Source organism: Nannobrachium achirus (genome assembly GCF_963921795.1).
Source record: "Nannobrachium achirus genome assembly, chromosome: 11".
Taxonomy (NCBI): Eukaryota; Metazoa; Chordata; class Actinopteri; order Myctophiformes; family Myctophidae; genus Nannobrachium; species Nannobrachium achirus.
In genome coordinates, this window is record NC_137820.1 from 9,998,874 (window position 1) to 10,026,779 (window position 27,906).

The 27,906-nt window shown below is 42.4% G+C and overlaps 1 protein-coding gene across 1 annotated transcript; it reads left to right on the forward strand.

The window, feature by feature from the left end:
* Nucleotides 1-7,740: 7,740 nt before the first annotated feature.
* LOC308294119 (rhombotin-1-like) lies at nt 7,741-27,597 on the forward strand (the record flags this gene model as incomplete). The annotated part of the gene is made up of 4 exons (XM_080736843.1): nt 7,741-7,762; nt 11,283-11,496; nt 19,968-20,093; nt 27,504-27,597. The coding sequence occupies 4 exons, from the start codon at nt 7,741-7,743 to the stop codon at nt 27,595-27,597; spliced, it is 456 nt and encodes a 151-aa protein (XP_080592969.1).
* Between the last annotated feature and the right edge of the window lie 309 nt (nt 27,598-27,906).

Genomic DNA, 27,906 nt, shown 5'->3' on the forward strand with positions numbered 1-27,906 from the left:
CAGACACAACAGCAATAGTGGGAGAGAGAGAGAAAAAGACAGACACAGAAACAGAGAGAGAGAGAGAGAGAGAGAGAGAGAGAGAGAGAGAGAGAGAGAGAGAGAGAGATGCAAACAGCTTTTTTCTAACCCTCCATCATAATAGGAAAATGAAAATTGCTTTATTAATATATATTTTGTTGAAGATATTTAGTGTAGATGGAAAACAGGAGGGTGCCTATAGCCTATAGAGCCCTTGAGGACTGCAGTCAACTAAGAACAGGGTTTAAGTGCATAACTTATGTTTATGGCTGTAAAATGTCTAATAGTCTACTCTACCACACACTGCAAAACATTGTAATGGGCTGTTCAAATGGACTCCAAATGTCTCTTTGTTGTTTGTTCCTATCTGCTCTCTAGAACAATCTATTTCACTGATTTCCTATGCCGCTGGGTCTGTGCTTGTAAACAGGCATTCACACCCACGAAGATTAGTTCAATAGTCATTACTAGTCATTACTAACACCTGGGAAAATCACAAGGAGAAATGAGAGCCAATGTAGAGGACTCCGCCACACCACAGTTTAAGGGTTATTTTCCCATTATTCAGTCCTTGCAGCTGTGTGTGTTGTAATTATCCAAATAAAACAAGCAGGGACGTGCTGGCCATTGGGAAAAGCGGGACAACTCCTGAACGGCCGGTTCATTCCCGGCCGGTCCAGGCCGGCCATTAGGAAAAAATTAAAAATTAAATGTCGGCCTTCGTTCCATTTTGGGGGCTGGGCGGCCAACAAAGTAAACCGTCACTGTCGGGCAGAAACCTTGTATCTCCAAGTTTCAAATGTATACATTTTTTCGCAAAGCAAAGCCCTGCTTCATCATACAAGGCTGTTGCACAAAAGTAGTGAAAACAGCAGATCTACAAGCACACAACGCCTCGCGGTGCGAGGCGTTGTGTGCTTGTAGATCGGCTGTTTTCACTAGTTTAAATCATTTTTAAAATGATAAATACAAAACAAACGGTTTTGGACATACAAGGTTTTCACCCGACAACGACGAAATATAACTCATGTACAGTAATTGGCCCACTGGCTTGTCACTTGTCATGATCTGAAATGGCAAATCTTTGAGTAGCAGCAGCGCTATAGAGAAAGATTATAGCGCGCAATGAGGGCCTCTCCAACTCTTTTTTTCCCGGGCTGAATCAGGGGCCCAGCACGTCCCTGAGACCGGGTATAATAATGGTGTGGCTTCTCTGTCTCTCTGCAGCCAGGCTATGATGACAGTATTATGAGTGGGTATGTGGGTACAATTTCATCCCAATCTGACCGTCATTGATTTCCGGAATCAAATTAGTTTTAGTATAAAAAGTTAAATATTTCAAAAAGTATAAAACATGCAATTCTCTTCCTCTGAATGAATAGATAGCTTGGCTCTGAAAGCGGCTGGCTAGTTATGGTAAACAGTCAAATAGTAGCTATGCCATATTAGAACCCATCTTGTTTGTATAATAGTCCTAGTTTATACAGTATGAGTATGAATGGCATGTCTCCTTTCATGAAGTGGCACCTCGTTTGACTGTTGCCAAACTTTTCCTCTGCTAGAAACCTTAAAGGCCTATCCATAGTATCTCCGAAATGTTTGGTGAGTTGCGATTTCCGACGTGCAAATTTCCGAACTCTCAATCGGTGTAATGACGCCATTTTGTAGTCGAACCGGACCTTTTGACCGAAAGGTTCGGTTTAGGTCAAAGTATGGCCTGTCCATACTCTCTCCGAAACCGAACTTTTCGTCGGAAAAGGTCCGGTTCGACTACAAAATGGCGTCACTCGCAACTTCTCAAAAGCATTACACCGAATTAGTGTTTGGAAATCTGCACTTCGAAAAGTCGGAACTCTCTGAAGAAAAGTTCTAAGAGGCCTTTGACACCAGTTAAGCCCTTTTCCTTTAACATCACCCCATATTGTTTTTTTTCTTTTTCTTTTAAGTAGGCCTACAGTACACCATTAAATGTGATCATCTCCAACACTCCCATGTCCAGTCTAAAGACGTTCATGTATTTTGCAGGTGAATCACGGGTGAATTGACTGCTGTGGTGTGAGTTGAGATGAAACCTAGCCTACCTGCAGTTTGCTCTGGTAGCCCATGCACTAATCCAATAATTTATTTGTGAAAACTTGTTTGAAACGTTTCTTGTTTCTGCGGTCACTGGGGGTAGAAGTAATCTTTGGCGAGAGGAGGCTCTCCGGTGGGGACGTGCTGGGCCCCTGATTCAGCCCGGGAAGAGTTGTAGAGGCCCTCATTGCGCGCTATAGAGAGAGATCTCTCTCCATAGCGGTGCTGCTACTCAAAGATTTGCCATTTCAGATCATGACAAGTGACAAGCCAGTGGGCCAATTACATGAGTTATATTTAGTTGTTGTTGGGTGGAAACCTTGTATGTCCAAAACCGTTTGTTTTGTATTTATCATTTAAAAAAATAATTAAACTAGTGAAAACAGCCGATCTACAAGCACACAACGCCTCGCACCTTGTGTGCTTGTAGATCTGCTGTTTTCACTACTTTTGTGCGACGGCCTTGTATGATGAAGCAGGGCTTTGCTTTGCGAAAAAATCTACAAATTTGAAACTTGGATATACAAGGTTTCCGCCCGACAGTGACGATTTACTTTGTTGGCCGCCCAGCCCCCAAAACGGAACGAAGGCAGACATTTTATTTGTATTTTTTTCCTAATGGCCGGCCTGGACCGGCCGGGAGTTGTCCCACTTTTCCCAATGGCCAGCACGTCCCTGCTCCGGTCCATAATTTCATATTTGAAACCGCTACTGCATGCCACAAATTGCAGGTCACTGTTCCCGCTCACAAAGGCCGACTGGATGAGATCAGGCTCCTCTCTGACCCGAACTGCAAAGGCATGGCGACTGATAAACAAGCCTTCACACTGAAAACAAAAACACCATCCAAATTTCTTCCTGCTCCTTTCACCAAGGACGTGACAGGCAGCAACAGCAGATGGCCCAAAAAGGGTTCCTATTTCCCCAGACTGCTAATTAGAGCCATTGCAGCCATCTACCCCCACTCACCTTTAATGTCAACGGGAAAACTCCCTTTTAGCGCAATTAGCCTAATGGACCCTGGCTGTGAATAGCGTGTTATGGTCTTTCCAGGCTTACCATAGTATTTGGCATTGATGTAGGGCCTATGTCAAAATAAAGACAATATGTCACTAATGCACCGTTCTCCCTCACTATTCATTTATCAGGACCACGGACGCGGAGAGAAGACGGGGCTGCAACAATGGTTGCCTAACGAAGCTATTTAATTAGACGCATTCATAATTGAAGTAATTAGCTCCCATGTGTCTCACAAATGAATGGCAAACCCAGGGCCGTATCCGCTGATTAATTAGTGTGTTGATCGTTAGCTGTCTTGACGTCCAACGATCGGATGAGAGGGAGGATAATGAGGGTGTAGGCTGTCAATAGGGCTGGTTAATTAGTGTGACCCGATCTAGAGGCCATGTTAGAACAGTTGTTTGTGCCTGGCTCTAATGAGCAGGATTTAGGCTTGATGATATGTTTGGAAGAGGAAGGAGAAGGCCCTGGTTTTCAACACAGTGAGTGGACAAGGAGCTATGGTTGAGCATACGAAATGCTGACTAGAATATAGAATAGAATAGGATATAGAACTTACATACCGGTAGGCCTGTTTAACTACTTCAAAAGACCACCAAAACAGACATACTGTAGAAATGAACAGTATACAAACAAAAATATATACGACTGCATTGTCTGAAGGATGCCAAACAAAAACCAATTTTACTCTTATGTACCTGTACAAAAGACATAACAATAAAGTACAACCTTGAACCTTGAACCTTGAAAAATTACATAGGCATATGCATGCCAATGTGTCTCTCTTTCCTACTCTTTCTAGCACTCTCTCTCACTCACTCACACACACACATAATGTATTCTCACTCTTAGGTCGTACTATAGTGAGGGGTTGGAGCAAATTGTGGATTTGATGCAATGGGAATACCCTGTCCCTGTCACGTCATTTTCCTCCATAGTTCTGCCCACTGCATGGGGAATGCGGAAGTGACTTTTTAACTTCCAACAAGTCAAAAGGTTGACCGTCTGGTGAAAATATTGTCGCCAGAAGTCGACTTGAACCCGAACATGAGGCAACCCAGAGCGAGCCGCTATAGGTACTGTAGCCTGGGATCGCTTCCAATTTCTGGCTTTTGATCGGGTCGGGAGCGGATGGTGTCCTACGTCATTTTGTAGTAAAAACGGACCACACTTTGGCCGGGAAACACCAAACCGGAATCAGTTTTAACCCAGTTAGCGCATGCGTAACCTGGTGACGCGAGGTTAGCGAATGTGCAAGTAGTTGTTGTGTTGGGTTAAAACTGATTCCGGTTTGGTGTTTCCTGCCAAAGTGTAGTCCGTTTTTACTAAAAGATTACGTAGGATGCCATCCGGTCTAGACCGGATCAAACGACCTGTTTAGTAAACGAAGACCAGGCTTTTCCCCCAGAAAGCCTGGTGACGCGAGGTCAGTTATAGGTGAGCGAGTGGCCCCGCCAAACAGGGTGAAGTCCATTTCTGCTGACTCAGCCCTATTCAAGTTGCATTCATCCATCTTCTTCAACCCGCAACGCGACAGTACCGCCCTGTCGTCTACGTCCACCAGGGGGTGTTATTCGTTTTCGTAGGAGGCGAGTAGGGAGCGTTCGGCAGTGTTAGCAGCTTGGACGAGGCGGTGTTGTCAAAAGACGAGCTCCCTTACATCCCAGCTCCTATCTATACTATAATTTTGCGAATGTCTGTCTGAGTGAGTGAGTGAGTGAGTGTCTGTATGTCTGTATGAAACAGCGTTTCTCCTCGGTGGCTGGAGCAATTGACCTGAAATCGCATCACCATCAGCATATGAACACACCTGACATAACTGTGAAGCCCGTTTGTCACTTTCACAAATCGTATGCTGTATATTCGCATTTCTATGGTGTATCTACTATCTGTTCTGCATCTAGCTTGAGGCATGTCTATTCTGCATCTAGCATGAGGCAACATGTTTAACCACTGAGTGTGTGTGTGTGTGTGTGTGTGTGTGTGTGTGTGGGTCTGGGGGGGGGGGGGCTGCTTCTGGGAGTCCCCGAAAAAAAAAAATTACAAAAGATTGACATGACAAAGTTGGAACCACTGATATATAGCATGGGGGGGGGGGGGGGGGGGGGGGGGCCCTTCCATGTGTGTGTGTGTGTGTGTGTGTGTGGGGGGGGGGGGGGTCGCTATGGTGACACCCACCAGGCTATGGACAGTACCTTTTGTGACCACACATGTTAAGGGAGGGGCGCTGTTGTTCAGGCCATGCACAATCACACACAAACCCACACACACACACACACACACGGGGGGGGGGGGGGGGGGGGGGAGTGTGTGTGTGTGTGTGCAGGCGGGCGGGCGGGCGGGCGGGCGGGCGGGGGGGGGGGTTAGCCATTAAACGAAACGGGTATTTCTTACATTGATGCTCCTACATATTATCATGCAAGCACCAGTTAAAGTTACTTTCCATCCCTCATATACTGTATGCACAGTGCACATCCCATAACCCACACACTGCACATCATTTTGGAGCTCATATCTTTGAACGGGTAAGGGCTAGTAGATATAATGTTGTAACTTCGGTCAGGAGGCGAACCCGGGACTCCGATATCCCAGGCATGTGCGCTGACCAGTCAGCCAAAGAGCCAGGCTTGCCAATGCACACACACACACACACACACACACACACACACACACACACACACACACACACACACACACACACACACACACACACACACACACACACACACACACACACACACACACACACACACACATTGGTTCTCAAAGTGGGTTGATGGTGTTCTAGGTGGTCCCCAAGAAGAATTAGGAACAGTTTGACAAAAAAATAGTGTCAAATAATGCGTTGAACTGTGTGAGATACTTTTGTTCTTTTTTGAGCGGTGGTCACAACGCTCCTATACGTGGCCGTGTGTGTGGGTCTGTCTGTCTGTCTGTCTGTCTCCATGTCCGTAGCCTGCAGTTACCTTTTCTGACCACACATGTTAAGGGAGGGGCGCTGTTGCACACACACACACACACACACACACACACACACACACACACACACACACACACACACACACACACACACACACACACCACCGCTCAGTTCACACGAGTGTGATTTTTTCTTCTTTTTTTTGCCTATGCCATGGTTGAAATAGGTTAAACACAGGCTACTATTTGACAAGTTATTAGGTTGTCCAATGAGACTTTTCAGATAATAGGTTTCTCTCCACCCACAGAGTTGACAGTTGTAGAACTATGCCCTAAATCTAATGTAACAACTAGGCTGTATGATCTGCTGTTATGGGGCTCCCCGGCCCCTGGCACCAAATCTTTTCAAATGGGGGTCCGTGGTAAAGCAGAATGACTGCCTTGTGCTTTATAGTCCCCTTCTCTTGTCACACGCACGCACACGCACACACGCTCGCACACACACACACACACACACACACACACACACACACACACACACACACACACACACACACACAAGGAGCAAGAGACAGAGTGAGAGACAGATCGAGAGACAGAGAGAGAGAGAGAGAGAGAGAGAGAGAGAGAGAGAGAGAGAGAGAGAGAGAGAGAGAGAGAGAGAGAGAGAGAGCTAGAGAGACCTGAGAGAGCTAAGGGCGCACGCACGCACGCAAGCACGCACAACAGCAATGCATCTGTTCGGTTTGAAAAAGCCAACTAGGAGACCAGAGCGCCCCGGAGATAATTGGTGTCCTTGGACTTGAATAAGCTCATTCTAAAACACCTCAGGCTCTGGGCTGTCCTGGTGTGCGACTGTGTATTGAATAATTGATTCAAAGAGGGGGAGGCGCCACTATCAGATCTGAGCATAATGACTTTATATAATTAGCATTGGGCAGCATTGGAAAGCTATTGGACTGTGCGTGGGAGTTCTTTTTATTCCCCCCCTTCTTTTTCAGAAGATAGATCAGTGGTTCCCAAACCTTTTTAGCCCGGGACCCAAACTAGTGAAAGCGCCGCGTTGTTGTGAGCTTGTAGATCGGGTATTTCTATTTTCACTACTTCTTAAACATTTGTTGTCTAATTTATGGAATTTCTTAGAATTCCGCGGCCCACAAATGGGTCCCGAGCCAGTGTTTGTGAACCAGTGGGCTAGACAGTGAGAAACGGTTCCGAACGACAGGGAAAGGCACGCTGTCGAGAGAGAGAGGAGGAGGATCGAGAGTGTTTAAAGTGTTTTAAGCTATTATAAGAGATTTAAACACCGGTGTGTACCGCCGGTCCGCCATCGGCTGTAAGATAACGCAGGAGCCTCGATCTCTTTTGTTGAATAAGACATTTGTCTTATTCTTCCCAGCGGACTGATACATCGAGGGAGCAGCCGCAATTCTTCTGATCGGGGATTTCACCACTCGCATCCTTATTAGGTTTTTGCGCACGTTTTTTACGCGTGAGTTTATTTTATTTTTTTTAACTCCACGACCATGATGACCGTTTTCCTATCGCTTTGATCAGAAATGATAAAACGCATTGCTGAAGTTTGACAGGCTACTGAAAACTACCAAGATCATACATCCCTGACTGACTGGACGACTGCAGAGAAAGCGATTTCTTCTCTTGCAGGAATTGCTGTCAATCTAAAAAAATAAAAATAAAAATAAAACGATGGTTTTGGACAAGGAAGAAAGTGAGTGAACATTTTTTATCATTCCTTGAGTTCAAAGATTATCCTATGTTGAATACGGTATTGAGAATGAGAACTTTGGTTATTTGCAAATTGCATAGCACTATTAGGCTACATCACTTTTAGGCTACTTCATTAAGTTAGGGCCACCTGCAAAGCAAATAGCTTCAGAGATACCGGTAGATAGGCATAGGCTACAAATAGATATGTTGTTGTTTTACTTCTTAGAACTTAGCCTGTTATTGTGTAGGCTAACAACCTTAATGATTGAATGCAGATTAAGGACAATAGTTGTGGGTTTTCAACACACTGCCTTCATTCATGTCATTCATTGTAATTTGTCAAGTCTGAATCTGTCTGTCTGCCTCTCTCTCCTTCCTTCTATCTCTGCATCTTTTCTGGTACTATTGTGGTCTGTTTCTGGACTTGCTCTATTCCTATTGCCTGTCTTTCACTTTCTGTGTCTGTCATATGTCTTTCTACTCCAGACGTATAGGCAAGGCACAGGTGCCAACATTATCCATCCATCCATCCATCTTCAACCGCTTATCCGGAATCGGGTCGCGGGGGTAACAGTCCGACTGAGACCTCCAGATTTCCTTATCCCGAGCAACTTCCTCCACTCCCTCAGGGAGTATTCCGAGGTGTTCCCAAGCCAGTTTGGAGATATAATCCCTCCATCTGGTCTTTGGTCTGCCACGGGGTCTCCTCCCAGTGGGACGCGCATCGAGGACCTTCCTAGGAAGGCGCTCGGGGGGCATCCGTACTAGATGCCCGAACCACCTAAGCTGACTCCTTTCCAAGTGTAGGAGCAGCGTTTCTACTCCAAGTCTCTCTCGGGTGACTGAACTTCTCACCCTATCTCTAAGGGAGATACCAGCCACCCGTCTGAGGAAACCCATTTCGGCCGCTTGCACCCGCGACCTTATACTTTCGGTCATGACCCACACTTCATGACCATAGGTGAGAGTAGGAACGAAGATTGCTCGGTAGACAGAGAGCTTTGCCTTCAGGCTCAACTCTTTTTTCTTCACCACAAATTAAATATATTTTTAAATGTGGTCAATCAAACAAAGTCATCTAATTTACAGCAAATTACATCCTGCACACAATTCTACATTAATCAAAACTCTGAACTGACTGGGGGAGGGGGTCGGCGAGATAGGTGGATTATAATGAGCGTTATAACAATGTCCTGCCAATCAAAATATGTCTGAGGTTTTTATGGCGTGTCATTAATAACGTAACATACGTTATTAATGGCACACTGACTATCTAGTGAATACAAACATGGCACTTCATTTCAAAAAGGTTGCTGACCCCTGTTCTACTCTGTCATATTATCCAGGGACGTGCTGGGCCCCAGATTCAGCCCGGGAAAAAGAGTTGCAGAGGCCCTCATTGCGCGCTATAGAGAGAGATCTCTCTCTATAGCGCTGCTGCTACTCAAAGATTTGCCATTTCAGATCATGACAAGTGACAAGCCAGTGGGCCAATTACATGAGTTATATATCGTCGTTGTCGGGTGGAAACCTTGTACGTCCAAAACCGTTTTTTTTTTTTTTTGTCAAATATGTTTGATTGCCAACAGATTATCAACAACAATGTATTCAGTTATAAGATTAACACTTTTCTGTTTTAGCATATTAAGAAAAGAAAAGGAAAGAGCTGAAAACAAACAAGAAATAAAATACAATATGGCATCAAAACAACCCCTTCATACCCTCCCACCCCTACTGCTCAGTGACGAAACGCATAATAGAGAATCAGAGTGAATTGTTCAATGGACATGCATTAGAATAAACAGTCTGTTTACAGTAACATCATCCTTCTACTCAGGTAACGGACAAGGGGCAGCCAGATCTTATCAAATTGTGCCTGCAGGTGCTTCCTCTTTTTTCCAATGAGTTAAAATCAGCTTCTTTGCTGTAATCAGACCATATGAAAGGAGATGTCGTTGTGAACTTGTCAAGTTGGAAATGGGGTCTGATGTGCCTAAGATAATTAGTATTGGGTCAGGGTCAATTTGGGTGTCCAGAATATCAGAGAACGCCTCAAAAATCTTAATCCAATATCTCTGTATTTGAGGACATAGTGCGAAGCTGTGTAATAAGTTTGCTTCCGGTGCCTAGCATTTGTCACAGTTTGGGGAGATATCTGGGAATATCTTGTGCAATTTGGATTTGGAATAATGAAGCCTATGTATAGTTCGAAATTGAATAAGGCAGTGTCTAGAGTTAATCGAGCAATAGTTAACTTCTTCTAAGCCATCATCCCAGAGCGTCTCCGATATCGGGGTCCCCAACTCATTTTCCCATGCTAATTTAATAGCTGAGGTAGTAGGAAGGCCGATAGCCTGTAAAGACTCATAGAAGTATGATATGTTCATATCTTGTCGTATATTCCGAAAAAGGAACTTGTCTAATTGTGAAGGTGATGCTGTTTCGAAAGTACGGTTAAAAGTACGTACAAAGTCTCTAACCTGAAGGAACATATAATGATGACTCCTGGGGAGTCCAAATTTTTCCTGCAACTGTGCAAATGAGGCAAATGTATCTTCCTCTATATAAAGATCTCCAACTGTGCGTATCCCCAAGTCCTTCCATCGTGAAAACCTATTGTCTAATTGGTACGGTGGGAATAAGGGATTATCAGTTATAGGAAGTGAAAAGAATAATGAATTATGTCCGAAATAAGATTTAATTTGTTTCCAGATTTTAATCACGTTATGTATAACCGGACTGCCCTTATAAATAGACTTATCCAAAGTCTTCGGGGATAAAAGTATCGACCCCAAACAATATCGATGGCATCTTCCCCGTTCCCACTGTAACCAGCGGGGGGGTTCAGCTGGGTTATTTAACCAGGTCAAAATTGCCCCAAAATTAGAGGACCAGTAATATAACCTGAAGTCAGGTAGGGCAAGTCCCCCAACCTGTTTAGGTTTACAGAGATGGGGCTTTTTAATCCTATGTCTTTTGTAGTCCCAAATGAAAGGGAGAATAATAGAGTCTAGGCGTTTGAAAAAGGACTTGGGTAAGAACACTGGGAGGCATCGAAAAAGGTACAATATTTGAGGAAGAAACATCATTTTAATTGTGTTAGTTCTACCAATTAGCGAAAGGGGGAGTGATTTCCAGAACTCAATGTTGTTCTTCAACTTAGCCATCAGAGGAGGATACAAAACCGTTTGTTTTGTATTTATCATTTTAAAAATGATTTAAACTAGTGAAGATCGGCTGTTTTCACTACTTTTGTGTGACGGCCTTGTATGATGAAGCAGGGCTTTGCTTTGCGAAAGAATTTACAAATTTGAAACTTGGAGATACAAGGTTTCTGCCCGACAGTGACGATTTACTTTGTTGGCCGCCCAGCTCCCAAAATGGAACAAAGGCCGACATTTTATTTTTATTTTTTTCCTAATGGCCGGCCTGGACCGGCCGGGAATGAAACGGCCGTTCGGGAGTTGTCCCGCTTTTCCCAATGGCCAGCACGTCCCTGATATTATGTCTCCTGCTGGCAGGTGTGTCTCTGGTGTCTCTCCAGTCCAGAGAGAAGCCCAGAGGCTGTGCCGGGTGCAACGGGAAGATCCGGGACCGCTTCATGCTGCAGGCTCTGGACAGGTACTGGCACGAGGACTGTCTGAAATGTGCCTGCTGTGACTGTCGCCTGGGCCAGGTGGGCTCCACCCTCTACACCCGCTCCAACCTCATCCTCTGTCGGAGAGATTACCTGAGGTAAGGTCATGACCCTTCGTCCCCGAGGTCTTGCTTCCACAGGCATGTCTGTGTGGTAACCGGTCACTTTGCCAAAAATCCAACTCGCCAAATTGTCCATGCTCATTGGGCAGGCTTGTCAATGCTCCTGGGATCGCCAGGATGATTGGGAATTACATCTACTATGTTAAATATTTTCTGGGGGAGGACCCCCAGCCCCAGATGAGAAGTCATTATTAAAGATGTCTTACTTTGCTTCAGTCATCAAATTTGTACACCTACAAAAGTTCAGGCCAAAGCTGGTACTGCAGCTGAAATGCTGTGAGAGCCATTCAAAAATGAGAGAGGCTCTCTATTCAGGAGTGGTAATTTAGCCGCAAACCTTTTGAAAAACGTTTTTGGGACACAAACAATATGATATAAATACTTTTTTTTAAATGCATGGTGTATCACCTTTAAGAAGTTTTGGGGGGAGGACCACCAGACCCAGACCCCTGTTGGGGAGTTCCGTACACACCCTAAAAAATACATCTCCTAGATTCTCCTGGACTGACAGTCCAATGTTGACAACATTGGCGAGGTGTCTTAGCAAGTTGATTTGGCGAGTTGGATTTTTGGCGAAGTGACTGGTATTCGTCTGTGTGACTCATAAATATTGAAATGTCTTCATCATGATACCTGTCTATCCCTCATAATTGATTCTGGATTTCATTGAAAAAAAAAAGAAATTGAAATGTCTCACTGCAAGACAATAATGATCCTTATATTCAAATCAGCAATGCCATTCAGTGTCATGATCCAATGTACACTTTATGCAGCACCACCAACAAGTAGGTCGGGAGTGGCTTATTGTCGGTATCAGCTGGTGACGGAGTCTGTCCCCGTTACAATGTGCCAGACCCCTGGGAGATGGATTGCTGAGGTGGACTGCCACACCTACCATCAGCTCCCAGTACTTGCCACCCAAGCCGTGCTACTCTCATACGCTGAGTTGGCGGTGCCCAGGATGGGGAAATCCTGTTTTGGCGACGTAGCGTTAAGGCGAAGTGTACTAACATGGGCAAATGTACGAACGGGGTCTCCTACCCCAGTGTTTCTCAAATGGGGGTACGTGTACCCCTAGGGGTACGCAGAGGTACTGCAGGGGGTACTCAGAAAATGCTACCAAAAAAGAAAAATAGAAGAATAAATCATGATAATATTCATAGTTAAATAATTAACTGCAATTGAATTAGAGGAATTATGTTTAATGATGACACTTGGAGAAATGTGTTGAGATCCTGATAGTTGCTAACCCAAATTACATACCAGGCAACTGGGATGTGTTTGAATGATGTTTGAATGCAAGTTATTGACATGAAAATTGGACTGAAATATTACGGCCACAGTGTTGAATATAAATCTGTTCAGGAGGAGCCAAACTCTCACTCCCTTTCATATTTGTGATGTTATATTCTTGAAAAGTGGGGGTTATCATATAGCATCATATACCACTAGTTATGGTTTTAATTGAAGTTTTATAAGGTAAACGTTGTTGTCAGGTAAAGGGGGTACTTCGATTCAAAAATCTGGGAAAGGGGGTACTCAAGCCAAAAAAGATTGAGAAACACTGTCCTACCGTACTGATAGGGCGACATGCAAATTTTCATTCACGCTTTTCTGCCGTGCCGATAAGGCGACATGAACATTTCCATTCATTTCTGTTCAACACACATCACATCACTCAAGTACATCCTGGCTTTTATACTTCTTCATCGTGGCATGTTCCGTGACAAAGGTGGCTGACAAAAGTGGCTGATCTACAAGCTCACAACGCCTTACATCCGCGACGCGTTGTGAGCTTGTAGATCTGCTATTTTCCAGGCACAGAAACTTGCGAATGAGCGAATGAGCGAGTCACTGTGTCAGACGTCCAGCGCAGCGCAGCGTACCTTGTTATTTGTTATTATTTAATAATCAACGTAGCCTACCATTGAAACACTTTCACACGCCACAGTGTGGCTTAATATTCACATTAAGGGTAACAAGCAGGCACGCTGCATGACCTGCACATTATTAGAACAAGTTTGCTAGTGAGTGTAAATCAGTGGCTTCCAAAGAAAAAGATACAAGGCGAAAAAGCGTTGGTACACTTGTATTATCGCCTACTCGCTACGTCGCCTTAACGCTACATCGCCAAAACAGGACGTGCCCCCCAGGATCATACCCATGATCCAAAGGCGAGAGCTATACCGACTGAGCTACCCGGACACAAACCAATACAATCTTAAGCACAACCAATAATCTTGAGCAGTATAAGTAAACTAGGTGGTTGTCAGCTCTGGTCCAGGGGGCCAGGACTGCTGCTAATTTTCTTTTCTACCCAGGTGCATTTGCCTGGGGTGAGTGGGGTCCCACATCTAAATAAATCTGGGGTGAGTGGGGTCCCACATCTAAATAAATCTTCGGATAATAAAAACCAGCTCCACTCTGCGGTTCACTTGCCAGGTGTTTATTGTCCCAAAGCGAATTGCGGTTATTTTGCAGAGCAAATCTTACCGCATGTACATTTTTTCATATTTAAAGATGACATATTTAAATATAACCACCTGGTTTTCAACACTGATCTACTGCTGATTTACTGCTCGTCCAAAGGGAATCCCAGCTCGTCAGAGGGAGATGTTAGGTTTCTGTTCTCCATGGCAGGGTTACCACGCACCCCTCTTTGACCTCCCTCTACTAGGAAACCCAATCCAGATGAGTCCCCAATGTTACCACCTGGACTCAAACCTTGGGTCACTCTCACGGGAAATCAAACGTCTACTGCTCAGCCAAAGGGGAATCACCCCCTTGGCCAAGCAAGATATTAGACCTCTGGACTTCAGGAAGAACGACTCTGCTACAAAAGGAGTTTTTCAAGTAAAGAACTAGTAAACGGAAGATTGGTATAGTAATACCAATAATAGTCACAGTGAATTGTGCTTTAATGCAGTGGGGTCCAGGAAACCCCCAGGGGTCCTTGACAGGGTTCCAGAGGCTCTATAAAATGTGTTCATAATATATATAACTAAGCCACTTGGCCTATTTTATACTTTGGCTACCTTATTTGAAAATAGACATTCTACCATCTCATAACTCGTCACACAGCAACACATTTATTTGAGCGGTGGTCACAACGCTCCTATACGTGGCCGTGTGTGTGGGTCTGTCTGTCTGTCTGTCTGCGTGTCTGTCTGTAGCCTGCAGTAACCTTTTCTGACCACACATGTTAAGGGAGGGGCGCTGTTGTTCAGGCCAGGCCAGACCAGGCACACACACACACACACACACACACACGCACGCGCACACACACACACACACACACACACACACACACACACACACACACACACACACACAGGGGGGAAGGGGGGGGGGGGGGAACCACCGCTCAGTTCACACGGGTGTGATTTTTTAACTCTTTATTTCTCAATGATTTTCAATTTTTCCAACAATATAAAACAATAAGACAATAAGCAAGACAGACAAAAGAGTAGGAAAAAAACTATAATAAGGTACATAAATAAAAAATACAATAAAGTAAAATAAAATAAAAGAGGTCATGGGATGCCCGGCACAGTTGTCAGGCAGTTATATTTACAGGATTAGTATATAACATGATGTACGTACAGGATATCATCAATCTTCATAAAGAATCAGTTGCTTCACCCAAATGTCTTAGCCATTTCTCCCATTTCCTTTCTCCTGCCTCCTTTTGGAGTCTCAGAGAGTAGGTCATTTGTTCAATAAGATGCAATTGTTTCACAATGTTAACATATAGGTCTATAGTAGGACATTTTTTCTGTAACCAATTCTTAGTTATGGCTTTTTTACTTGCCACGAGTAGTATCTTGAGTAAATATGATACAGCAACACATTTTGAGCAAAAATCTTTTGGAGATCATTTGTAAAATCTTTAGCAATACCAACAACACCAGATCTTTTCAGATGTGTGGGTCCATGGCCAAGCTTGTACATGAAAATGTTTGAGAACCGCTGCTTTAATGCACCAGCCCAGACGGGGGTTAATTGACACAGCATTGAGCGGGTGGGTGAATAGAATGTTCTAGTGGTTGCATGTGACCCACACTCCACTAAGGGCAAATATCTTACTTTAGATGGGTTTAATTTTCAAAACAGCACATATTGATAGACTAAACGCACAAACACTGGCAGGGTCAACTACATTAACTCCGGTGTCCCCATTTTGGGCAGATTTTCATAATGTTTCCAACATATCGTCACTGTCAGGCAGAAACCTCGTATCTCCAAGTTTCAAATTTGTACTTTTTTCACCAAGTAAAGCCCTGCTTCACCACACAAGGCTGCCGCACAAAAGTAGTGAAAACGGCCGATCTACAAGCACGCGGTGCGAGGCGTTGTGTGCTTGTAGATCTGCTGTTTTCACTAGTTTAATACTTTTTTTAAAATGATGAATACAAAACGAACGGTCTTGGAGATACAAGGTTTCCACCCGACAACGACGATATTCTAAATCTTTCTACAAAGTGTTTTGCAAAGTGTTTCCAAAATGGTGATAGCCGATCTACAAGTTCACAATGAATCACAACGTATTGTGAGCTTGTATATTGACTATTTTCACTACTCGTACAACAAAGTATATGGGGCTTAAGTATTGAGTTATGTTCCTTGTGTAGCTCAAAGGATGGAACATGGCATGTCAGTCTGCAATGAGATCACCCATGCTAATAATGCAAGTGCTGATGACACCGTAAGGCACTTCAGTCAAAGTGTCCACTGAATGGGATATGATAATGGAATATTTTATTACACAGTCCCAAGTGTTTCCTGGAGCCTGACCGATGCCAGATCTTTGGGTCCGATCCTGATTTTGGAGAGTTGTACTCATAGACCACCTATTACTTATTCTGATAGTAATTCATTCCTGTCTCTTCAGCTCTTTAAAGGGGAAGACCACCCATTTTCAATATTTAACTATGTCATTAATACACCTTAGAGGAGTTGTGTGGAAATAAAAAAAAAGTTCTCCCCCTTCTGTGTTGCCTAGAACTGGAGGATTGATTTTGAGGTTTGTATTGCAAATTACAACTTGATGACATCACACATTGTACTTTACAATACAAACCCCAAAATCAATCCTCCAGTTCTAGGCAACACAGAAGAGGGGGAACTTTTTTTTTTTTCCCACATAACTCTTCTAAGGTATACTAATTACATAGTTCAATATTGAAAATGGGTGGTCTTCCCCTTTAATGAACTGAATTGACATTTTCAGGGTGGGACATTTTGGATAAATAATTCAAATCGGAAGTGATAAAAACAAGCAAATGAGCAGAAACATTTGGAATTGGAACAAAATCGAATCAATGGGTTCTCTCTCCTGATTGGATAAACTTGGTGACCCGTTTGAAAATGGGTTTTGTGTTCATTAAAGGGGAAGACCACCCATTTTCAATATTGAACTATGTCATTAATATACCTTAGAGGAGTTGTGTGGAAATAAAAAAAAAAGTCCCCCCCCTTCTGTGTTGTCTAGAACTGGAGGGTTGATTTTGGGGTTTGTATTGTAAAGTACAACTTGATGACATCACACATTGTACTTTACAATACAAACCCCAAAATCAACCCTCCAGTTCTAGGCAACACAGAAGGGGGGGAACTTTTTTTTTTATTTCCACACAACTCCTCTAAGGTATATTAATGACATAGTTCAATATTGAAAATGGGTGGTCTTCCCCTTTAAAGAGTTGGAGAGAGTTGTTACTGAAGAAATACTACAGCATTGATTTGATTACTATCAATATAGAGATTTAACTTTATAACCAAAACGTTTTCTTAACCAAACAAATACGTAGCACTTTTAATTGTACAATGAACAATTAAAAGCAAAGTATAAAATAGTACGTAAACTACTAAACTTTATTTACCCACGTAAGGCGTATTCAATTCTTTTTAAATGGCCGGTCTAATAGCCAGTCTACTCACTGAAAGTTGTGACACAAGCAATTTTTGCAAACATTCTAAAGGTTAAAAGTCACGACACATTGGCTGCATAATATTATTGCCAAGACCGATGTCGTAAAACCAGTGTTGATTTCGTCGACTAAAACTATGACGAAAAATGTTTGTCGACTGCGTTTTTTTCACTGACGAAAACTAAATAAAAACAAAATAAAAATTAAGCTGTGATGACTAAAACTAAGACTAAATATATTGACAATTTCGTCAACAAAATAAAAACTAGACTAAAACGTTAGGGAGGGACTAGTGGAGAAGAGAGTCATTTTATGTTTGGTTTCTCTCAGCTGAAAATAGCCGATCTACAAGCTCACAACGCGTCGTGCTGCGACGCGTTGTGAGCTTGTAGATCTGCTATTTTCAGCACACAAAACATTTAGTAAAATCAGTCATTACGATGCCATCAAGGCCTGCCAAAAGACATTTTAGTCGACTAAATCAAGTTAGATTTAGTCGCCTAAAATCTTATGATATTTAGTCGACTAAAATTAGACCAAAACCTAAAACTTTTCAGGTGACTAAATTATGACTAAAACTAAATTACATTTATTCAAAAGACTATGACTAAAACTAAATCGAAATCTGCTGTCAAAAACAACACTGCGTCAAACAATGCCGATATATCGGCCAAACCGATAGACCGGTCAGGCTCCGCTGCTTCCCAGGGGTAAAGAAGGGATGGCGTCAGGTCTGTGGGAGAACTCCTGATATCTCCGCCACATTGCTGAGCTCATGTGTTAGTCTCGTGTAGGATCCAGCTGGATTTGGTTGGGGCTAAGTCTCTCATTAGCCGCGGCGCTCTTAGAGACCAAAACCCCTTTTGACAGTTAAATTGGCTAGATTGCCTCCTGTTTTCCTCATCATTGCAACGGTGCAGGCCGAAACCCTTTGAAGACTGGGATTAAAACCATGTGATTTCTTTTAATTGGACCATTAGTAGAGAATTAGCATCAAGCTTCGTACCCTCGTTAAGGAGAAAGGGGGGGAGGGAAAAAACCCTCACCAGGTGCCTACTGAAGGACTAAGGCTCGTTAGATCAGAGCGTTCTGTTAATTAAGAGCCGTGCTTTTGTTCTCTCGCTGGTCACTTGTTCGATGACATTTTCATTTGTCTTTCTGAAGTTCTCGGCGCGTCTTGTTCAAGACATCACACAGCCTCCATCTGGGGATGTACTTCCTCTTAATGGTTCTTCCAAGACCTTTTTTTCCCCTGGTTGTATGGAAAGAAACACTGCTCTCACCCCGGTTCATGTTCATTAGACCAGCAGCGAAAGAGTATTAGCGAATTCTCAGCGATTGTTTTAATCTACTTGGGCCGCCAGATGAGTGGGTTTACTGCCGTAAGACCATCTGGGTTTTGTCACAAGAGGTTGTCAGTGACAGGCATGCTACATTGATTTCCCTGATTGGCTAAACTCTAGTGCTGCTTTGTCCCATGTGTCAAACTTGAATTAGTTTCTGTGCTTCAAGGAGGGTAGAGCAAAGACTTTAAAAGTTATTTTCAGATACTGTTTAGTCCTGATCTGTTGAAAACACTCAGAAACAAGGACCTGTTGTTTTGAGTATAGAAACCTTGCGGCTCACATTTCCATTAAGTTTTCACTTAAATACAGATCCTCATGCATCCCTTACGTTCTTTCACCTCAACCTCTATGCTTCTTCCATCCATTTTCTTTCTTTACTTTCTTTCTTTCTTTCTTTCTTTCTTTCTTTCTTTCTTTCTTTCTTTCTTTCTTACTTTCTGTCTTGCTTGTTTCCTTTCTTCTTAATGTCTTTCTTTCTATACTTCTTTCTGTTTTTCTTTCCAATCTTCTCCGTATGTCCTTTTGCTTTCCACTCTCTTCTGTCCCCCTCACGCGTCCTCTCTCCTTATTGCCTTCCTTCTCTGTCCCTCCTGTCTCCTTTCTCTTAATCTTCCTTTATTTCTCTGTGTCCTCTTCCATGCTCTCCTCCCTGTCCTGTCCAGTGTTGATTTCGTCGACTAAAACTATGACAAAAAATGTTTATCGACTGTATTCTTTTCACTGACGAAAACTAAATAAAAACTAAGCTGTGATGACTAAAACTAAGACTAAATATATTGACAATTTCGTCAACAAAATAAAAACTAGACTAAAACGTTAGGGAGGGACTAGTGGAGGAGAAAGCAATTTTATGTTTGGTTGCTATCAGGTGTTGCGTGCTGAAAATAGCAGATCTACAAGTTCACAACGCGCCGCGCTGGGACGCGTTGTGAGCTTGTAGATCGGCTATTTTCAGCATGCAACCAAGTGTAAATTACGATGTCATCAAGTCATGTCATCTTATGATATTTAGTCAACTAAAATTAGACTAAAACTAAAACTTTTCACGTGACTAAATCATGACTAAAAACTAAATGACATTTTATTCAAAAGACTATGACTAAAACTAAATCAAAATTTGCTGTCAAAAACAACACCGGTCCTAGTCCTGTCCTGTGCTCTACCTCTGCAGGCTCTTTGGGGTGACAGGGAACTGTGCAGCCTGCAGTAAGCTGATCCCAGCCTTTGAGATGGTGATGAGAGCCAGAGACAACGTCTACCATTTAGACTGCTTCGCTTGTCAGCTCTGCCGCCAGAGGTAAGAATGGGGAAGGGGGAGGGGGGGCAATTAGGCCGAGGAGATCAAATTCAGTTGACTTATCTGGAAGGTATACACCACAAATACTAACCAATAGCCCGGACAAAAAAATGCGATTCCTAAAAACAGCCAACAGACCGAATTTAAACATAGATAGATAGATAGATAGATAGATAGATAGATAGATACCTTTATTATCCCAAGGGGGAAAATTAGTTGCCCAGAGGCAGCACAGCAGTATAAGGTTATTTACAAAGTTACAGAGAAGTATGAAAAAGATAAAAAGAAAAAAACAATAACAGAGTACAGTAAGTACAGTAAGAGCAAGGTACAACAGGAAAGGGAACGAATAATATACATACATAAAGTGTCTTAAAGCACGACCATCAATATAATACAGTGCCCAAATCAAAGTGACCATAACAGTCAATGCTAGTTAGTGCAACAAGTATCTCTACATCATGTCAAACACAAGCAGAAATACAAAAAAAAAAACTACTAACACAACCTAATAGTGCAGTGTCCAAAGGTCAGAGCGATAAAAACAACTAAACATAATAATAACTGGCTGATAAACAACATAAAAAAGTTGGCATTTTGATGCTAGAGGAAAGAAAGGTCATAGGGTCATTAGGGTTCCTCCTCAAGGGAGCGTGAACGCTCCCCAGCAAGTTTCATGATAATCTGCCAATTATTTAGAACGTGAGAAATCTCAGGAAGGAGGAAAGGCCATTGGGACTCCCTCCAAAATGAGCAGGGTTCATCCTTCAGGGAGCTTAAAGGAGTAGTTCACCCCCAAAATGACTTTTTTTCTATTGATTAGTCACGTCTTGGAGAGTAGAGTTCAATAATATTTTTTGTTTTTTGTCATATTCCTAAAAAATTGATTCGAGTACATTTACCCCCATTGTTTCCGGATGGGGACCCGTTTCGAAACGGGTCCCCATCCGGAACGAATGGGGGTAAATTTATTGTTATCACATTTTTTTCATTTTTGGAGTGCAACAAAAAACTAAAAATATTATTGAACTCTAGTCTCCATGGCGTGACTAATCAATAGAAAAAAAGTCATTTTGGGGGTGAACTACTCCTTTAAGGTTAACAGCAAATTCCATATTTCCAGTGAGTAATTACAGAGATATGTGGTTTGAGAACAAAGTTATGGATGGACCGACCGACCGACCGACCGACCAACCAGCCAACCAACTAACATTGCAATCCTTAGAGACTGGTTAAAAATACCCCCCCCCCCAAACATTCAGCTGCTAAATATTAGTCTTGAGTTGTGTGAACATCACTATGGAAGCTAAGTGAGTGAGACAATAGATTTTGTTATTTTTCCTTTTGTGTCGAGGTCAAGTGTGCCCCTTGAAGCAAGCAACGCCTCGCGGTGCGAGGCGTTGTGTGCTTGTAGATCTGCTGTTTTCACTACTGTTGTGTGACAGCCTTGTATGATGAAGCAGGGCTTTGCTTTGCGAAGAAACGTACAAATTTGAAACTTGGAGATACAAGGTTTCTTCCCGACAGAGACGATATTTACACCCCAGTATTATGTTGGTGTGCCCATGGATTCTTGGGACATGAAAAGTGTGCCCATGCAGAAAAAAGGTAGAGAAACACTGGCCTAGACTTCCTCCTTGCTGTAATAGTCCAGTCATTATATGAAAAAAACTCAAACAAATTGCAATAGTAGCAAACTCAACTGATTTTGTATCCTCATTATGTCCTTAGTGAGGGAAAAAAAGTCCCAAGGAATCCCATCGGGGCAAAGTTTTGAAAACGACCTACCTACCTTCACTTACTATACACTACAATATAAAGGAAAAAATGACTGAAAAAAAATCTGCTTTAAGTGGGATGAGAGGGGTCAAACTAGGGGTTTTTAATTATTCTGAATCCATTGCAAGCATTTGTTTTGCATGAAAAACATTCCTTGGGCTAAAAACGGACCCCAAAAGACTGTGAAAATTGATGACTCATCACTAAACCATCGTTTTGAGTGGCCATTTCTTGCCCAAGGAATGTTTTTCGTGCAAAACAAATGATTGCAATGGATTCAGAATAATTAAAAACCCCTAGTTTGACCCCTCATATCCCACTTAAAGCAGATTTTTTTTCAGTCATTTTTTCCTTTATTGTAGTGTATAGTAAGTGAAGGTAGGTAGGTCGTTTTCAAAACTTTGCCCTGGTGGGATTCCTTGGGACTTTTTTTCCCTCACTAAGGACATATCGAGGATACAAAATCAGTTGAGTTTGCTACTATTGCAATTTGTTTGAGGTTTAGCCTAATTTTGGCCTAAAATGACTGGACTATTACTGATTGTTCTGCCCTGGCAGAGCCTCTGTCCCCCAGAGCAGTTATAAAATCACCCCTCATTACTAAACAAGTACTTGTCTTGCTGCCATTGGTGCAAAGGAATGTTGCCAACTTGCTTACCTACTGACAGTGATTATACAGGGACAGAAGTAAAGTCTGATTTATATTTGTTTGAGCATTGTGTCGCGCACTTTGCGTTGCATGCCTTGTACTGTAGATTGGGATATTTTTGTTGCAAGACTTGCAAGATCATTAGTAGACAGTAGGGCTGTCACGATTATGACATTTTACATGACGATTAATTGTCACTCAAATAATTGCGATTAACAATTTAATTGTGTTTTTGTCGTTGACAATTACATTTCTGTTTGGCTTTTAGGTTTTGAAGTTGCACATGGCAGATGTGACACATAACCTAAATATACAAAGAAATTACTATTTGACAACTTTATGCTTAAAAAAGAACATTGGTAATAGCCGATCTACAAGCTCACAACGCGTCGCATCGATCTTGTAGATCTGCTATTTCCACTATTTTTCCCTTTTTTTTTAAACATATGACATTTTTTCAACATGGAAACGATTATGAAAAGTAATCGCAATTATGTCAAATAATCGCGATTAGACGATTATGTAATAATTTTGACAGCCCTAGTAGACAGTGGACTATAATTAGCACTCTTTATGTGCAGTCAGCTTTCAATCACTATGCATTCATTCAGGCAGCATGGCACAGTATGGCCGCAGCTGAAGGAGGGTTAGGGCAATGGCAAGTGTCCAGCAGTGCAGTGGCCCACTGTGTCATGAGGTAGTTTGTACTGGCGTGGATGAAATAGGTTAGTGCTGCCTTAACCCCTGAGGCTGAGAGGTTTTCTGGTATGCAGACTGGATGTTTGACCTCCGACGTCAACATAACTGACTAGATGTGGGGTTAGAACGTGACTGACCGGTATGCTATTTATTTTCTGGCTTTGTGTGGCCAATAAAAAAAAAAGATAAAGAAGAACAAATTAATGATGACACAAAAAAGTGGTCATTGTGAAAGTCTTGACAAACCAGGTGCCAACATTTGCAAGCTATGTAGTGTAGGTCCTTCTTTAACCCATTTAGGCCTAGAATCATTGAATGCTTTAACCAGTGAAATATAGCAGATATACAAGCTCACAGCGCGGCACCGAGTGTCGTGCTGCGAGATCTGCTATTTTTGATGTATGTAAGTTGTGAAAATGTGTGCAAATCTTTGAATATATGTATTTTCAAAGCGAACGTTTGTAACTCAAATTTTGCTTCTGGGTGGTCCCTGGAACTAAATATTTTGAGATGGGTGTCCGTGGCCAAATAAATATAATTTTGGGGGTCCTTCACATGAAAAGGTTTGAGAACCACTGACATAGTAGTCTCTCAAGACTAACTGAACTCCATTTAAGTGAAAAGGACCTTTTCTTTGGCGATGGCTGGCCAGATTGCTGACATAGAAACATCCGTTTTTCAAAAAATCTTAGAAGACACTTATAGAATCGGGTCAAAAATTCTAATTTTCACGATTTTTCAAAAATAAAAAACTCTGTGCCGCGCTGTGAGCTTGTAGATCTGCTATTTTTCAGTAGTTAAAGCATAAAATAATGATACACAATAATGTGTACCCGTCCTAAAGTGGAACGTGACTTACACAGCAACTCTAAACTCGCAGTAGGAGACACATAAGCCCTGTGTGAGCACTGCCTTTTATTGAGCCTGTTCGGGGGCGTGTAAGCTATGGTACACTGGAGTCAGAGTGGGGTAAAGTGGGCCGATGGGGGCGGCTGTGTGAGAGGGTTGAAAGCAAGTGCAGCAAATACCACAGAATCAGAATTACGACGGTTTAAAAAGCCTGGCCCCATTCAAAACATTCTTTTCAAGCCGCCAGCCCAACTAACCTATCATTATGTCTCAAATGGCACATGACAAACTATACTATGCAATTGTATGCCTGGTAGATTGCGACGAGTGGGCAGTTTATGCTTTTGGTTAATTTAGGCTCATCCGATGTCGGTAGCAAATTGATATTTCATTTGTGATTTCTAAAACGGAGCAGAGTGTGACTGACAGAGCATGTACAGCAGTGATATTCAACTGGCGGCCCGCGGACCAGATTCGACCCTAGCAGAGCTTGCTTGTGGCCCCTGGAGAACATTACCTATTCACAGGGACGTGCTGGCCATTGGGAAAAGCGGGACAACTCCCGAACGGCCGGTTCATTCCCGGCAGATCCAGGCCGGCCATTAGGAAAAAAATAAAATAAAATGTCGGCCTTCGTTCCATTTTGGGGGCTAGCCGGCCAACAAAGTAAATCGTCACTGTTGGGCAGAAACCTCGTAACTCCAAGTTTCACATTTATCTACATTTTTTCGCAAAGCTAAGCCCTGCTTCATCATACAAGGCTGTTGCACAAAAGTAGTGAAAACAGCAGATCTACAAGCACACAACGCCTCGCACCGCGAGGCGTTGTGTGCTTGTAGATCGGCTGTTTTCACTAGTTTAAATCATTTTTTAAATGATAAATACAAAACAAACGGTTTTTGCTATAGAGAGAGATCTCTCTCTATAGCACGCAATGAGGGCCTCTACAACTCTTTTTCCCGGGCTGAATCAGGGGCCCAGCACGTCCCTGCCTATTCCAATGTAAATAATAATAATAATAACAAATTATTATTGGATGGTTGGTTGTACAGGATGACCATTTTCGGCAAAAAAAATGTTCAACGTGGAGCTGGGTAGCTTGGCAACATACAAGAGCTCAACAGATGAAAAGCGAATGAAAATGTAGTCTTGAGTGGATGCTGTCCATTTACCCCAAAGAAATAATTCACCTTCCATCTTCTCCATCATCATTCGCTTCGAGCACAGGATGTGTTTGAAGTGAATGATGATGGAGTCGGGTGCTCAAAGCAAAAACCTTTCATTCATACCAACATGTAAGCACTTCACCTTGCCAGCCTACATCAAAGACACTTCCATGCCAATGACCCATGCAGAATATACTGAAATATCTACCTCTTCTTTTGTTAATATCAAAATCTAAGCCTGTGCTCTATTATAAAGGACTGGCACACAAAACATCAAAATGCATGAATGAATGCAGTATGAAGCCGGCCCTAATAAGTTAACCATATTGGACATACATGTCCATTGTTGTGTCCTATCGGACATATAACACAACAAACAGTCAAACGGTTAACAGTCTTATGGCCCACGACTTCAAGTGATTTTACAAATGTGACCCCCTGCCTTCTCTAGTTGCATGGTCGACGGTCGTACAAGGTTCTCAATTTAGAACCTGAGGACCTGGTATACTGCTTTCCCCCCTCCATTCCACCTGGCAGTTAATGGCATTCATTCATTTATTGTCCCAGGACTACTGCTATCATATCTACTGTCCATTATTGTATCTGGAGGTTACGTAACGGATGGGATAGGTTTCTGAAGAATTTGTAATTTGACTTTTATGGGCTACACTTAAGGTTATTAAAGATATTTTTTGCTTGTGTGTTTGCTTGAAACAACTCGACTTGTTTAACATTCTCTTTTCATACACCAATACCACCCCTTCATGTAGCTGTCACAATCTAGCGTTGTAAAACCAGACATTTGTAAAGCCATATTAAACACACCCTGTTAACTCGGCAAAGCAATTGAAACACATTTCAACACAATAACACGCAGTAAAATCCTCATTTATCAAATTGTGACTGTTACTTTAACTCTCAAAGTAGACCTTCAGCAAGTTGGATAAAACAACCTGTTTTTCAAGTCCCTGAATAAATAACTAATTAAGCAAGGCACATGTAACCCTCTGCCCTGGTGGAGTTGCTCAGTAGCCAATGGTAGCAGACTGTGGTTTATTGGGCGGGTCCCAGCTGTGAAGGTATGTGACTGTATAAATGTTTAAGCTGGGTTTTGTGGAAAAGCATGCAGGCTCAGCAAATACCGTCCCAGGATAAATAAAGTTTTAAAATGATCACCATGGCACTTTGTGGCAAAACAATGACTAATTATTTACGCCAATTGGGCGAGGGTTATGTTTCTGCCCCATCCTGTCTTGTTTGTCAGGATATCTCCGAAATAGATTTGAATTAAACGTTGTGGAAAGTTTGGTCATGGAGTAAAAAAGAGAAACCGATTAACTTAAGTTGGGAATGAATGGCCCACCTCGTTATTTAATACCCGTTGTACCCGCTGTCCCGTCTATGCCTGTACCTATCCTGTTTCTGCCAACTGCAGTAGCTCCTATATACGACACCTGGATGTACCCACAAGGGATCTATTTATTTGTGTGCCAATCAGCAAGTTATTGGCATACTGAGCAAATATAGTGCTGATATCCAACGTGGAAATTGCATGGCTTGACTGCATAGCGTTGGCAGAGGTATACTATGCACTCTACCAGGGGCGTCAATTGGGTATGGCAGGGGTATGCAGCTGCCATACCCTGGGTCCAGGGGGGGAAGATAAAAGTTAGTTCTAAATATAAATCCATGAATGTCTCTTTGTCTATCTGTCCTGGTTATTATGTTGTTAAATTTACAGTAAAATAACTACAAATGCATTTAACAAAATGGTCACTTTAACAAGGTATTATAATTATATTCTCCACACTTGTATTTTCCCCATCTTGACAAAGTGGTATATTCCCAGGTTCTGCAACGTGCCGCGATGCGACGCGTTGTGAGCTTGTAGATCTGCTATTTCCACTATTTTTGACTTTTACAAAAACATATGAACATTTTTCAACATGGAAACGATTATGAGGATTATGAAAAATAATCGCGATTATGTCAAATAATCACGATTAGACGGTTATGTAATAATTGTGACAGCCCTACTAACAGTTGAAAATGTAGTAATAAAGTGATACTGCCCGCAAGCAGGTCTCTTAGTAGTATAGACAGTTATGGTAGCTGGCCATTTGTGGGAAAAAACAAAACATAACCACCCAGGAGAAATGTCACTTTAATGACTAACAAAGTGAAAGATAAATGCTCTTTCACAGTGCGTTGTTAAGTTTCGCTCTGACAAATGTTAAATGTTTGACGTTTTTCTCTTACCCTCTGCAGATTTTGCGTGGGAGACAAGTTTTTCCTCAAGAACAACATGATTCTGTGCCAGCTTGACTACGAAGGAAGCCATATTAACGGCACATCTCAGTAAACAGAGGTGTCCTCTTTTTGTTGGCTGGATTTCTTCTGACAATGCCATACAATCCCCGTCACCTGACTTTGCTGGACGATTTGGACTACTACTATACATGGATACTGTGATGGTCATTGTTTCAAGTTTGGAACTCTTGCATCACGTGGAGAGCTCTCGGGATGATGTTTGCTATTGAGCTCTAACTGCTATTCCTGATCGAATGGACCCTCGATAATACATACAATAGAAGATGGAGTATATTCACATGAAGATCAAAGCAGCTGGTAGACAGTTTTCACAAAGTTTGAGGTGAATCCAGAGGACCAG